At 48.4% G+C, this 13,494-nt stretch overlaps 1 protein-coding gene across 1 annotated transcript in view; it reads left to right on the top strand.

Moving 5' to 3' along the window:
* The window catches only part of CACNA1C (calcium voltage-gated channel subunit alpha1 C), a 609,830-nt gene that overhangs the window by 492,251 nt on the left and 104,085 nt on the right, over window positions 1-13,494 (top strand). The window contains exons 12-13 of the mRNA XM_063076446.1: window positions 5,983-6,143; window positions 7,076-7,301. Of these exons, the coding sequence (XP_062932516.1) occupies window positions 5,983-6,143; window positions 7,076-7,301 (387 nt within the window). The remainder of the gene's footprint in view (window positions 1-5,982; window positions 6,144-7,075; window positions 7,302-13,494) is intronic.

Here is a 13,494-nt window from a genome sequence, read left to right on the forward strand (position 1 = left end):
AATTTGACAGCCAGAGCTGAGAAAGCCTGTTGTGCTCAACAGTTACAAAGCCCCCACACAATAAGAGTAAAGAGATTTGAAAATATCTCCAAAATATCATTCTTATTGCATGCAAATGAGTGAATCATGAATGAATGAACGCATGAGCATGACCTGGAGGATAGAAGAGAAAATGACATCTTTTTATGGACTCTCTCAAGTTAGAGATTACTCAGAACACTCTGGAAACATTTTTTATTCAGCCATCTGTGGTGTAACCTGTGCTTTTGAAAAATAGGGAAAGAGCAGTGTGCCCATAAGCCTCTGGAGCTGCTAGGCTCTGAGGCTTTGCTCAGCCTGCTGCGTGCCAGCCGTCTGGCCTGTCATTGCCTCTGGGAAGGGTACTCTCTCTGCAGCCACCTCTCAAGATGCAACAGGAATGAGGAGAGCAGCCTTTGTAGTCCCAGAAGGCTTATCACCAGTGGGTTGGCACTACCATCAGGTTTAATGGATCCTAAGGCCTCAGGAGGCCCGAGTCACAGGGCCACGTAGGGTTGAGTCAGAACTCAGGCCCACAGTATCATCCTAGTGACCAGGTGCTGCCCAGGAGTATGCAGCCCTCCTCCTGCAGAGATGCTGCACCTTGGTCGCAGAGTGGGTAGCTCTAGAGCAGTGCTGCCAAGTAGAAATATAATGCAAGCCACATAGGAGCTTTTAAGATTTTTCCAGTAAAAAAAGTAAAAAGAAACAAGAGGAATTAATCTTAATATATTTTATTTAACCCAGTATATATGTAAAACATTATTTCAGCATGTGATTTATATAAAAAATTATTAATGTTATTTTACCTTCCTTATTTTGAGCTAAGCCTTTGAAACCCAGTGTATGTTTTACACTTCCTGCACGTCTCAGTTTGTACTGACCACATTTCAAGTGCGTGATAGTCACATGAGCTTGTGGCTACCCCACGGGACAGTGCTGCCCTAGAGGTTCTGAACAGTTGTCCCAGCAGCAGTCCAGTCTAGATTCTACAGCCCACTGACGGTGTTTGTTTAGGAATGTCAAAGACTGGCAATAGATTGAAAATGCCAGCAAAATTATCTGAAGTGAACCTCATGGGGTTCTAAAATTAGGAGAATTATCTTGCCCAGTCTTCAGTGAAATATGCTTCCAATGTTCCCTTTACTTCTGCCAAGCAACAAGGCACAAATCAAAATTTTCCCTAATCTCTAATAGTCCATTTTAAAGTTACTTATTTATAAAAGAATTAAATATAATGATTTTCTGTGCTCTTTGTTCTTAGTTCTGTTAAAAGAAAGACAGAAACTCACTCTGGCCACCAGAAAGAGCCTAAAGTGTCCATCATTTTGATGTTGTGTACTATCATAGATGCCTGCCAGCAATTACGTGCCAATCAAACTATTTTAGGAGTACTGCCCTCTTCCCACCCCAGAAGAGGTCTGGGGATCTTAAGCCTTGTCTTCCACTAGGAATTGGTAAATCTATGTAGAATTTGTCTCTGCTACTCACCCAACCTGCCAGCCAAGTGTTCTTATTGTGTGAGATGGCCTGTGCTAAGCACGATAGGTCTATAAAAAGTGTAAGACACAGTCCCTTTCCCTCATGAGTTGTATGATCTCATTGTAGAAGCAAGAATCAAAAAAATAAAAGATAACTGACAATACGAGGAAATGGTAAGTCATTTCCTGTGGGAAACTTTCCTGGCTCCTCCATGACTGGCTAAGATGCCTTTTTAGGTCCTCCTCCAGCGCTAAGCTGAGCCCCCCAGCCCTCACCCCCTCTATTGTGACTGCTCGTATCCCTATATAGGTTTTACACAGACCAGAACTGTGTCTGTCGTGTACTGTTAGTGTCTAGCACCTGGCCCGTGGTGGCATCTAGTATTTCTTGGGCGCATAACTGAACTGAGTGCTGCGGACAACAAGCACTGCAGGAGTTCCGAGGCTGCGGGACCAGAAAAACATCATGGAGAAGCTAGGCCTCGAGGTGAGCCTTAAAGGATGGCTAGGACATAGAAGATGGAGATAGGGTGGAGGTCCTGGTAGTTGGAAGGACATTCTGTGTAGCTGAAAAGGCAGAAGCAAGGCCCAGTACTGGAGGAGGGTCAGGTGGCGCCAGGGCGAGTGAGCAGAACTTTCCATGGAAATGCAGTGATGCAGAAGTTCAGAGAAGTGGAGCAGACACACTCATATCCATCCTCCTCTCCCTCGTCTACATGTGGAAGGTTCTATTTCTAGAGTAAATGACTTCTAGCTAAAGTGAAGGGATCATGAATAGCGGGCAAATTTCTCCTCCCTATTTTAACATTTAATTTCTATATCCTCCATGCATGTGTAGACACACAAATAAATTTACACATTCTAATAAACCATTAAATTTATTATACAGTAGGAAGTGTTGCCAGGAAACCAGTTGTCAAGCAAAGCTATATATTGACAAGTGGGAGGTGTATAATTACCTTTAAATACTTTCTCTGGATAGTAATTACCCCCACCCCCACCCCAGCCCAAATCCACGTGACCCTCCTGAATGGCAGTATGCAGGAGCAGGCTAGTTTAGAGAGGTGCTGTCCTGTCAGCTCCACATACCTTCAGGGGTTGTGCAGAGCAGTTCCAGATCCATGTGCAGGCCTGACCATGTACACCCTGCATCCACCACCCCAAACTCAGGGCAACAGGGGCTCAGCCAAGTTCTCGGTATTGACTCTAGTCAGTTCCTACATACTGTAAAAGAAAGCAGCCTTGACTGCTTTGCACCCTGAATAACAATTATCACTGATTTCTGTAACATGAGATTTATCTATTTAAGACATATTCTTTGCTATTACAATGTAAGCTATTTAAGATCAAGTATGAGTTTGTCCTGAAAATTCACTTTTCAGGAAAAAAAGTCATCTTACCAAATTGCTCTACAGTATTAATAATCACAATCACAGGAAAGAAGCAGAGTTGTGCCCTGACAAGATAAGAGTGCTCAGCATTGAGACCTGGCCAGCTCCTCCAAGGACACCTGTGACTCTTTGTCCCATTCCTTTGTCCCCCTCGACACCCTCCCCCTCCTCACTTATATACAAAGTGTTATTCCTGGAGGACGCAAGCATCCTGGAGTGCGTGTGCAGGCCATAGTCTTCTGGCCGCATGGTATTTCTTCTCTGTGTTGTGCATTTCCCCCCAGTGGCAGGTGAGTGTCTCCTGCAAAGGTCTGGCGCCCACTGGAGACAACATCCAAGCACTCAGTGATGGAGGGGTCTGATCAGAACACTGCCCAGGTCAATCCTTTCTTCCCTCCCTGTTCTGCAGGCCAAAAACTAAGCTCTCCCTGCCATTCCAAGGAAAGCATATCCTTAGATTCCTCCTCACTCTAATAATCTCATAGTAGATTTTGGCAAAGGTTTGGTAAGAGGATTTTCCACAGAGACAGTAGCTAGAAAATGGCAGAGTAGAAATGTGGATGAAGTTAAGCGATCCCAAAAGGCAGCTTGCGAGCAGGCAGGTGACCCACAACAGCAGAGGTCTATAGCCTAGCACCTCAGAATGATTGCTGCCCCCGGCATCCTGGAGTTTGGTGAGGTCTGGAGATGCAGAGCATGTGACACAAACACCTGGCCATGTGCCAACTGCGGGCACACACGCATACAGTGCTCTGTGGCTCAGGGGCTGTGCATGAACACACCAAGTAACCCTGTAGAGGAAATGACTGAAGGTTTTTTGATCATCTCTGGCCAGAGATACAGACTCATGCTGTGGACTCTGAGAATTTTGACCCAGTATACCACGGACACATGCGCGCGCGCGCGCACACGCACACACGCACGCGCGCACACGCACACACGCATGCACGCACACACACACACTCGGACACACACACACACACACACACACACACCTGAAACAAAGTTTTACTGAAAAAACAAATGTTTCTTACTGCTTATCTTTAAAAAACATTTCCTTACAATATGTTATGCACTGTGATGTTTTCTATTCCTTTTTCTGTTCATGACCTACCAGATAGATTTCATGACCCCCTAATGGGCTGCAGTGTGAGGTTTGAAAATCTCTGCTCCAAAGCAGATTGTGCATGCTTACTTAGTGCAATCTGTCTTGACTAGAGAGAGTCTAGACTATGGAAAAATACAGATATTCATGGGCTGTTGCTCCAAGATGCTGCTTTGTTTCTCCCCTGCCTTCTTTACTGCCCAATCAGGGGCTCTGTCTTCAGCTGCCTGGTGGGTTATCTCCCCAGATGCCTTGCAAGTGCCCCAAACCCATGTCCAGAGCTGAGCACCCCCTTCTTATCACTAACCTCCCTGCCCAGAACACCCCCTCCCCTCTGTCCCTGTGCAGTAAGGATGCCACTCCCCTCAGTCACTCCAGCTAGAAATTGGGGCAGCCCCTTCTGTACCTTTCCTTCTTACCCTGCCCATCTCTTACCCCAGTCATCTCTAAGCCCTATTGATTCTGCCTCCAAAATTGCTGTCAACTCAAGTGTCCTCTTTCTATTAATAAAGCTACTGGCTTTATTATCTCCAATCCAGACACTGGGAGAGCATTCCTCCTACTATCCCTGATCTACAGGTTGACAGAGTGGTTGTGTTTTTTTGGATGTTTGGTTTTCAAAGATCAAATCGGGTCATGTCACTCTCCCTCCCATAGCCCTCTGCAGTTTCCCTCCTGAATACCTTTCCAGCATTCCCTTCCTTCTCTCCTTTGCACAGTGTAGGCATTTATTAAATGTATTGTCTACTGAGTTACCAAATATAGCTGTATGTTTTCTCTGTATCAAGGGGATGAAATGAGGAGCAGTTTGTAAACCCCTCCACCGTATGGGTAGAATTATAAAATGTGAATGTTTCTTTGGGATCATCTAGCTTCATGGTTCTGAACCATAGTTACACACGAGAACCACCTGGGGAACTTTTTAAAATATGGTGGTATTTGGGGGCATTTAAAAAATATGCAAAACAACCCCCTCGGGCTGGTTAACTCAGCTGGCTAGAGCACCAGACATAAATTAATAAATAATACCCAATCCCCAGAGAATCAGATTTAATTGGTTTGTTGTTGGGCCTGGGTAATTCTATGTATAGCCAGGTTTGAGCATTGCTGACCAAGTTCCCTAACCAAGAGATCGTAGGAACATTATATGTACCATGGGAGAGCTTCAGTGGCTCCATGCATGAACTTGTGTGTAAAGGTGTATGTATTGGGGGTGTGCCTGTTTTTATGAATGGAGGATCTAAATGTACATTCATCTGATTCTAAAAAGATTGTATAATCCCATAAATGCAAAGAGCCTCTGGTCCAGATTAACCCGTAAAACTGTATGAGTGGGGCAGCATGGACCAAGAGGCAAGAGATTGGGCTGGGAGAAAACCAAGCCGGGCTCTGCCCTTGTGCTGTTGGTCAAATTATTCAACTTCCATGGCTCTTACTTTTCCCCTCTATGAAATCAAGACAATGCCTGCTTTGCAGAGGTATTTGAAGAATTAGGGAGAAGTCACGAGAAGAACCTAACAGGGTACCAGGCATATATGAGGTTTCATTGATAGTAACCATTACTGATCCCGTCACTACCACCACCACTGTTACTAATAATCATCTTGATACTTGGAATACTGTTTCTAACAAAGCTCTTATTAGAAAATAAAAACATTTCCATTTGTTGAGCACCTCCGACTTTATGCCGGATGCATCAAGTGGCATTTTATCAGCCCCACAACAACCCCGTAAGGTAGGTCCTATTTGCATTTCACAGATTAGAGAGCTGAAGCTCATCGCAGTTCAGGGACATCCCAGGGCCACACAACTAAGCAGTAGAGCCTGGTGAATGTGATGGAAAGCTGGTCTCCTCGCCACCAGGTTGCGCTGCTCTAGTAAGGCCAGGTCAGTTAAGTGCTGAAAAGAAGCCACTGTGGCATGTTTGGGATTGGAAGAAATCTGAGTTTCCCACCAACTCCATCCTTCTCTCCTTGCCTCCTTTCAGCCGCTACTGGCGCCGGTGGAACCGGTTCTGCAGAAGAAAGTGCCGCGCTGCAGTCAAGTCTAACATTTTCTACTGGCTCGTGATTTTCCTGGTGTTCCTCAACACGCTCACCATTGCCTCGGAACACTACAACCAGCCCCACTGGCTCACGGAAGTCCAAGGTGAGTGGCAGCCCCGTCTCTGTCCTGGCTTGCTAACTCAGCCCCAAGTCCCAGGGAGGGACTGGCCACAGGCAGGAGGTTGGTGGGAAGGCAGCCAAAGGCCCTGGTTCTCAGCAGGCCCCACGCTGGGGGCACGATGGTCCTGGCAGCTCGCAAGCCCCTCACTAAAATGCACAACCTTGTTGTAAACACACGTGGCTCACCTGAGCAGGCCCACACCATCTGCCTTCCCCACAGTCACCGCTGGGTCCTTGTGACCAGGACACGAGCTGCAGCAATCTCTCAGGCCTTCCCACAGCCTCCAGGTGGCCTGGTCCAGATCACGTGAGGATGGAATGAGCCAAAGGGCAGGGGAGAGGAAAGGAGTGGCCTGAGCACAAGGGAAGGCCTCAGTAGGCGGCTGGTGTCCTTCACCCTCCTCCGAACCCTGCCTGAGGACCCCACCGACCCGGCCTCAGCACCACTCTTAGGGAGTGGAGCAGATGCGCCCACCTCTGGGGGCTGCATTCCCGAATCCCGGGAGCAGTTAGTCTAGAGGGGAAGGGTCAGACTCCACCTGCCTTCATCTCTGGCTAGTCGGCTTAGGCAGATTTCTTACCTCTCTGAACCTCATTTCTCCTTTCTGAAAAAGGGTCATGACTAACAATCGTACCAACCTCACAGAGCTGCTGCGAGAAGTGAAGGCCACGTGTGTGACCTTGACGCGTGGTGGATGCTCAGTGGATGTTGTCATGATTAGAGCCGCATGCCCTTCCCCGCGGCCGGCCCTATCCCCTGTTCTGGCGCGAGCGGATGGGGCAGCGTCATGAGTGGGGGAGTGTTTCGGTCTTTTTGTTCCAGTGGTGATGACTGCCATGTTTTCTTTCTCCTCCTCCATCTCTACCCTCTTCTTACACCCCCGCTGGAATCTGCTCTGCTCCTAAACCTGCCAGACACAGCCAATAAGGCCTTGCTGGCCCTTTTCACCGCGGAGATGCTCCTGAAAATGTACAGCCTGGGCCTGCAGGCCTACTTTGTGTCCCTGTTCAACCGCTTCGACTGCTTCATCGTGTGTGGGGGCATCCTGGAGACCATCCTGGTGGAGACCAAGATCATGTCTCCCTTGGGCATCTCTGTGCTGAGATGTGTCCGGCTACTGAGGATTTTTAAAATCACAAGGTATCTGGCTCCTCATTTCCTTTTGGAGATAAGACTTGGGGAGAACTTATTCTGGAAGGAAAGGGCGGCAGAGAGGCCTGGGTGGGAGAGGAGCTGCTAGTGCTGGCCAGGTCTATCCTCACCTCACGTGCAGCAGAGGGGAGTTTTTGTTCACTTATGTGGTATGTCATTCAGAAACTCCTTTGACTGCTAATGCCAGGGACTCAACTCGGTGGCATAAGCAGATTAGGGATTTACTCAGTCACATAAAAGTCTAGAGGCAGGTAGCTGAGGTAGCTTCAAAAAAGTATCAGAGATTCAGTCCCCTTCGGTCCTTTGCTTCACCAGCCTGGATGCTGATTCCACTCCCCAAGGTCACGAGATGGCTTCTGAAGAGTGCGCCATCATGTGCAAATCTGATGCAGGAAGACGAAAAAGGGACAAAAGGGGCACCTGTCCCAGCTGGGCCAGTCTCTTTACTCCCAAAAATCTCTCCTAGACATACCCGTTAGGATGCCACTATCCAAAAAACAGAAAATAGCAAGTGTTAGCAAGGATGTGGAGAAACTGGACCCTCAGGCACTGTTGGTAGAATGTACAATTGTGCAGCTGCTGTGGAAAACAGCATAGCAGTTTTTCAAAAAATTAAAAATAGGACTACTATATGATTCAGCAATTCACTTCTGGGTACATATATCCAAAAGAATTGAAATCAGGGTTTCATAGAAGCATTATTCACAATTTCCAGAAGGTGGAAGCAACCCCAGTGTCCATCAACAGAATGGATAAACAAAACGTGTATATACGTTCAATAGGATATTATCCAGCCTTAAAATGAAAGGAAATATTCTGCAATTTGCTACAACAATTGAGGACATTATGCTGAGTGAAATAAGCCAGTCATAAAAAGACAAATACTGTATGATTCCACTTACATGAGGTACTTAGAGTTGTCAGATTCATAGAGACAGACTAGAACGGTGGTTGACAGGGGCTTGGGGAGGCAGGCATGAGGATTAGTGTTTAATGGGTGTAGAGTTTCAGTTTTACAAGAGACAGGAGTTCTGGATGGTGGCAATGGCTGCACAACATTATGAATACATGCTTAATTCCACTGAACTGTACACTTAAAATGGCTAAGACAGTAACTTTTATGTTGTATATATTTTAATACAAATTGTAAAATTGGGGAAAAAATCTGCCAGAAATCTCACCAAGGGCAGCTTGGTGAGGCCTGTGCACTGGCTGTCAGCATGAGGGTGGCTGTCTCTGGTGTCACCTGTGGGGGTTAAGGAGGTGCAGGTGGGATGACTTGATGTGCTCCTCCTAACCCTGACACATCTGTGGTTGTAGGGACAACTAGGTGATACCGAGTAGCTGCATGGTCCGGAAGCTCAGAGGAGCACCAGATCACTTTGCCAGCTCAAGCAGGCTGCATTCTCCACGCAGGTTCTGCTCTCAGTGTGACCTGGGCACCTGATGCCAACAGGAAAGACAAGACCTTTGAACTTGTTAGCCAAGTCAGGGTTTGACTCTAAAGTGAAGAACATAAAATATGTTTCCCAGCCCTGCTAGAATGGAGGGAGAGGGGGACAGGTACCAGCAGGCTGCTCCAGACCCTGACCAAGACAGTCTAGAATTATCTGTGTGGCTCTTCTTGGCCCAGCGTATGCCCAGTTCAACTTTACTGAAGCTGGTCCGAGGATGCCCAGCCCTTGAGTCCCTGTGGCCCACCCTGGGGGAGGCAAGGGCAAGGCTGAGCTACTCAGTGAGTGGCTTCCACCTGCTCTCCAGGCTGTCTCTCTGCCTCATGTCCCTCTCCACTCCACTCCCTCCCACAAAGCCGCACATCCCACAGATTTACCACATGAAGTTTGCTTTATAAATACTCTTCCAGCAATAGATCACTTGCCACCAACTAACAGAATTTTCTTTTACCCCCAGGATGGGACAGGTATAAATTTAGTTGCAGCCCTCTCTGGAGCAGAGCAGAAGTAGGGCGGAGCATTTGCAAAGCTTCCAAAGCAACTGATACTGTCACTTTGAAAGTCCTTTATTTATAGCAAGCTTGGTTCTCTGCTCTGTGCCTAAAATAAAGATGAGGGACCTGGCCCTGTGCTCTTTGGAGCAACAGGTTCATGAGATGAAAGTTCCAGCTCAAGGAAGATTCAGGTCACTTTAAACTGCAGAAGAGGAGGAAGAATTCTGCAGAGTCCCAAACCCAGAGATGCACTTAGAGAAGGGAAAACAGGTGGAGATAAAAGTATCCCCAAACAGATGGTGGTAACGTAAACTATGAGAGGCAGGGGGAGGTAACACGGTGAAGCTGTGGCCAGCGGGCAAGAGCTGGGGGGAGGGGGCAGGCAAAGGAGAGGATTTAGGCAACAAAGAGCCCGAGCAGGTGAAAAGCCCTCAAATGCACCACACATAAAAGAGAGAAGGAGCTGGGTTGTGCGGGGTGGGGGGTGGGGGGTGGGCAAAGACGTGTTCCTTGGATGGAAGGATTCAGAGCACAGAAGAAGGGAAAGGAGAGTTGATGTGAGGGCGACTGTGCAGGCCGCCATGGCTCCCGAGCAGGCTGTAAGCCTGCGTGTGTGTTTGCCCCTGTGCTGTCCGCAATTCCCCTCAAGGCCCACTGGCTCCCTGCTCTTCTGCTGCTCACTTTCTCCAGAGCCTACTTTTTGGACTTGTGCATGTGCTTGTTTCATATTTTTGATCAGTTAGGATAGTGACCTCAAAGGCTTCCTGGACACCTGCCGATCTCATCCACATCAGTGATAATGAAGCCCCCACCCTGTACCCTGCTATCAGCCAAGGCTTGCTGGACTCAGAAATCTAGCCTTCTCCCCTGAACCCTGTTAGTGTTCTTTGCCACAGCATCATTTCGGCAATTCCTTTGTCTCAGTCTACTGGAGAGTACATCGAACATCCCACCCACATGCACATTAGGGATGGACAGCCTTCTGTTCAACAAGCTGGCTGCTCCTCTAGATGCCAGGCCACTGGCACCAGCTCTGCTCTTTCAGTCCTGCTCCAAAGGAGCAGAAAGTACAGGTGCCAAGCCAGCCCCAGGCATAGCTCCGCTCTGTGCTGTGAAGCGGGAAGCAACAGTAGGTTCAAGACAAACAGCATAAACCACCCTGGTCTCTACTGGTGTTACGCATGCTATAACCATGTTACTGGTCCAAAGTGTGGGATTTTTTTCAGCCCAGGTGTCTCATGTGGGTGTGGGCAAGTGCCAGTGCTCCTGGCTGCAGTTTATCTCTTAAACAGAGGCTGGCACATGCCCTCCAACCTGAGACCCTTGGTTCGGAGCCACCAGGAGGGAAGTTGTTTCCCAAAGGAGATACATGTTCACAGTGCTCTTCTGGAAATCCTACCCAAGGATCTCAAGGCCATAGCAATTCTATCTTCTGTAGGGCAAAGTGATACATACTAGTTTGACACATGGTCTGGCAATGGAACAGCAGGGAATCTCAGAGACTCCCTTCCCATGGATTTAGGGACACTACAGGAATAGGAATATTATGGAGGAGGTGCAGACAGTCACTCACTGTTTGGCAAAGTATGTTCAACTTAAGTTCTGCCACCCCACCCCTGCTCACACCTCACAGCACACACACACACACACACACACACACACACACAGAGAAGCATCAGTGCAAATCCGTGGCCCCTTGCCTTTCCCTCCATAAATGCACACGTGTCACATTTATGTAAGGTTCATTCGTTCATCCAACAACATGTTCACTGACCACCTATTTTGGGCCAGGCACTGTTCTAAGCACTAAGGATGTAAATAAAACAGATGAATTCCCTCTCCCACTGGCCTTGCATTCTGGTAGCAGGAAATACACAATAAACAAATAAATATTTGTCAGACGGTGATAAGTGATATAAAAAAGTAGAATACGGGGGAGGGTGGTGGTCAGGGAAATCCACTCTGATGCATTTGAACAAACGCCTGAAGGACCTGAAGGGAGCCCTGCAGGCGGCAGAAACAGCAGGGATGGGTGGGAGTTCATTGGGAGCTGGAGTAACAGTGAGACAGTGGCCAGCCGGGGTGGCCCGAGCAACGAGGGAGGGAGACGGGTAGGAGACAGGTCACTGTGGTGGTGGGGCCAGGTTCTACAGGATCTGTCAGGCCCCACCTGCACCTATGGTGTGGAGACGAGCTGCAGGGAGCCAGGGTGAGGCAGAACGGCCAGGTAGGAGGCTGCTGTGGAAATTCAGAGGAGAGAGGCTGGTGGCTTAGACTAAGGGCAGACATGGTGGGAAGTGGCCAGAGTCAGGATTTGTTTTGAAGATGGAGCTGCAGGATTTGCCGATGTGGGGTGTGAGAGAGAGACATGAAAGATGATCCCAAGGATTTGGGCTTGAGCCAAAACTTACAGCTCTCATATTCTGAGATGGGAAAGACGATGGAGTGGGAGGTAAGGAGTCTGTCATACCACCGATCTCCATGTTGTAAACCCCTGCCAGCTGACAGAGAGATGCCCACGCTTTCCCACACGTGGGGAAGTGGGGGAAGAGTTCTCAACTTTAACCCCCGCTCTGCCCACTGCTGGCCCCTCCTTCCCACTGGGGCTCTTCCACCCACGCCACAGCCAGCCCCTCTGGGTATTCCCTGTCTGCTGTTTTTCATGACCATACTTTCCGGATAAGTTCCTTCTGCTGGTGACTCAGTCGCTTCTCTGCCACAGCCTGCTCTTCTGAGGGGCTCCTTGTTCAGGAGATGTCTCTCCCACCTCACTTTTACTCTCTGCCTTCTGGCCCAGTCCACTCTGCCAAACCCCTTCCCCATTTAGGTGACTCTGGAGTTGGGGCCCTGCTGTCTGACTCTCTTTAGAATCCCCGCAGCTGTCAGACATATCTGGATCTCAATTAGAGGCCTGGTTTGAGTTATTTCTCTCATGTCTGTTTACCTCATGAAAATTAAGACTCCAACCTTCCATGGCCATTGAGACTTTTCCAGAATATTCCATGACAGTTGGGCATACAAGGATCTCTTGGAGGATCTGTGACTTTAACCCACATGCAAACACTCTCCCCTCTGATACAGCTGAAAATGCTCATTATAAATGTGCTGTAAAGTTACTGGATCCTAAATACCACTTTATTGACAAGTGTTGCACTGGCCGTGTGAGAATCCCCCAAGCCCGAGCGCCAGAGATCATGATTTCATGGTTTCAGAGCTGGACCTGGGAGTCAGTGCTTAGGAAATGACAGAACTCAGCTGGTATGATTGCCAGGCAGGTTTGGGGAACTTGCTTTAAATGTAACAGGGGAGGGTGTTCTACTGCAAGAGAGACTCTCCTGCTTCTTGCTTTAAGCAAATCACTACAACCTCTAGTCTATAGGGATTCAGGGCAGTCCATGACACATACTGGGATGCACAGAATTTACTTGAAGACAAAGACAGGGAAGATGGAGGGAAAAACCTCTGTGTCTGCCCTCCAAAACTCTGAGCCTTTTCTGGTGAGACAAGACTATCACAAATGAAAAACCCTTAAGGGCATTTATTTATAGAATAGATACAAATAATGCATGTTAACATTCTGCAAGCAGAGGGGTGTGGCCAGCAGGCAGAAGAGAGATGAAGAAGGCTGAATCCATGAAGGAGAAGGGAGCATTGGAGGCTCCTGGTTGGGAAGAAGTCCATGTTTATACCCAAACTGTCAGTCCGTCTGCTTCTGTCACTTCGTATGGAACCGTTCTCTGGAGAGAAGTGCTGGGCTGGGGTGCAGCTGGGCTGGGGTGCAGCCGGAGGCCGCAACAGTCATGGTTCACGAGTAGTTGATGTACACAGCAGGAGCAGTTCACTGCCTGGATTGGTGATGCGCTGTGCCGAGGGGATGGGATCCTTCTGCTCTGGTACTTGCTCCCATTGGGGCTGTGTCCCTTCAGCCATAGGGCCTTTCCTGATCCTGAACTGCCCCTTGCACAGGACCTAAGCCGCATCCTGTGGCTATTGGTAGGTTACTCTCTTGCACTGTTCCAAGAGAGAGGGATTTTCCCCAGCCTCTGCATTGACAGTAGGGAGAGGCTCAGTGACTGTAAATAGTGGGGACCTCTTCTCCAAGGAACCCACCAAAAGCCCATCTCTGCTCAGGGCACAGCTTCTCACCCCACTCTCAGAGGACACGTGCTATGAGGTGTTCCCAGTATGTGTGACGCATAGACTGTAATCCAGGATTTCCCAAACTTGCCTGCT

Source organism: Cynocephalus volans, chromosome 1 (genome assembly GCF_027409185.1).
Source record: "Cynocephalus volans isolate mCynVol1 chromosome 1, mCynVol1.pri, whole genome shotgun sequence".
In the NCBI taxonomy this organism is placed as follows: Eukaryota; Metazoa; Chordata; class Mammalia; order Dermoptera; family Cynocephalidae; genus Cynocephalus; species Cynocephalus volans.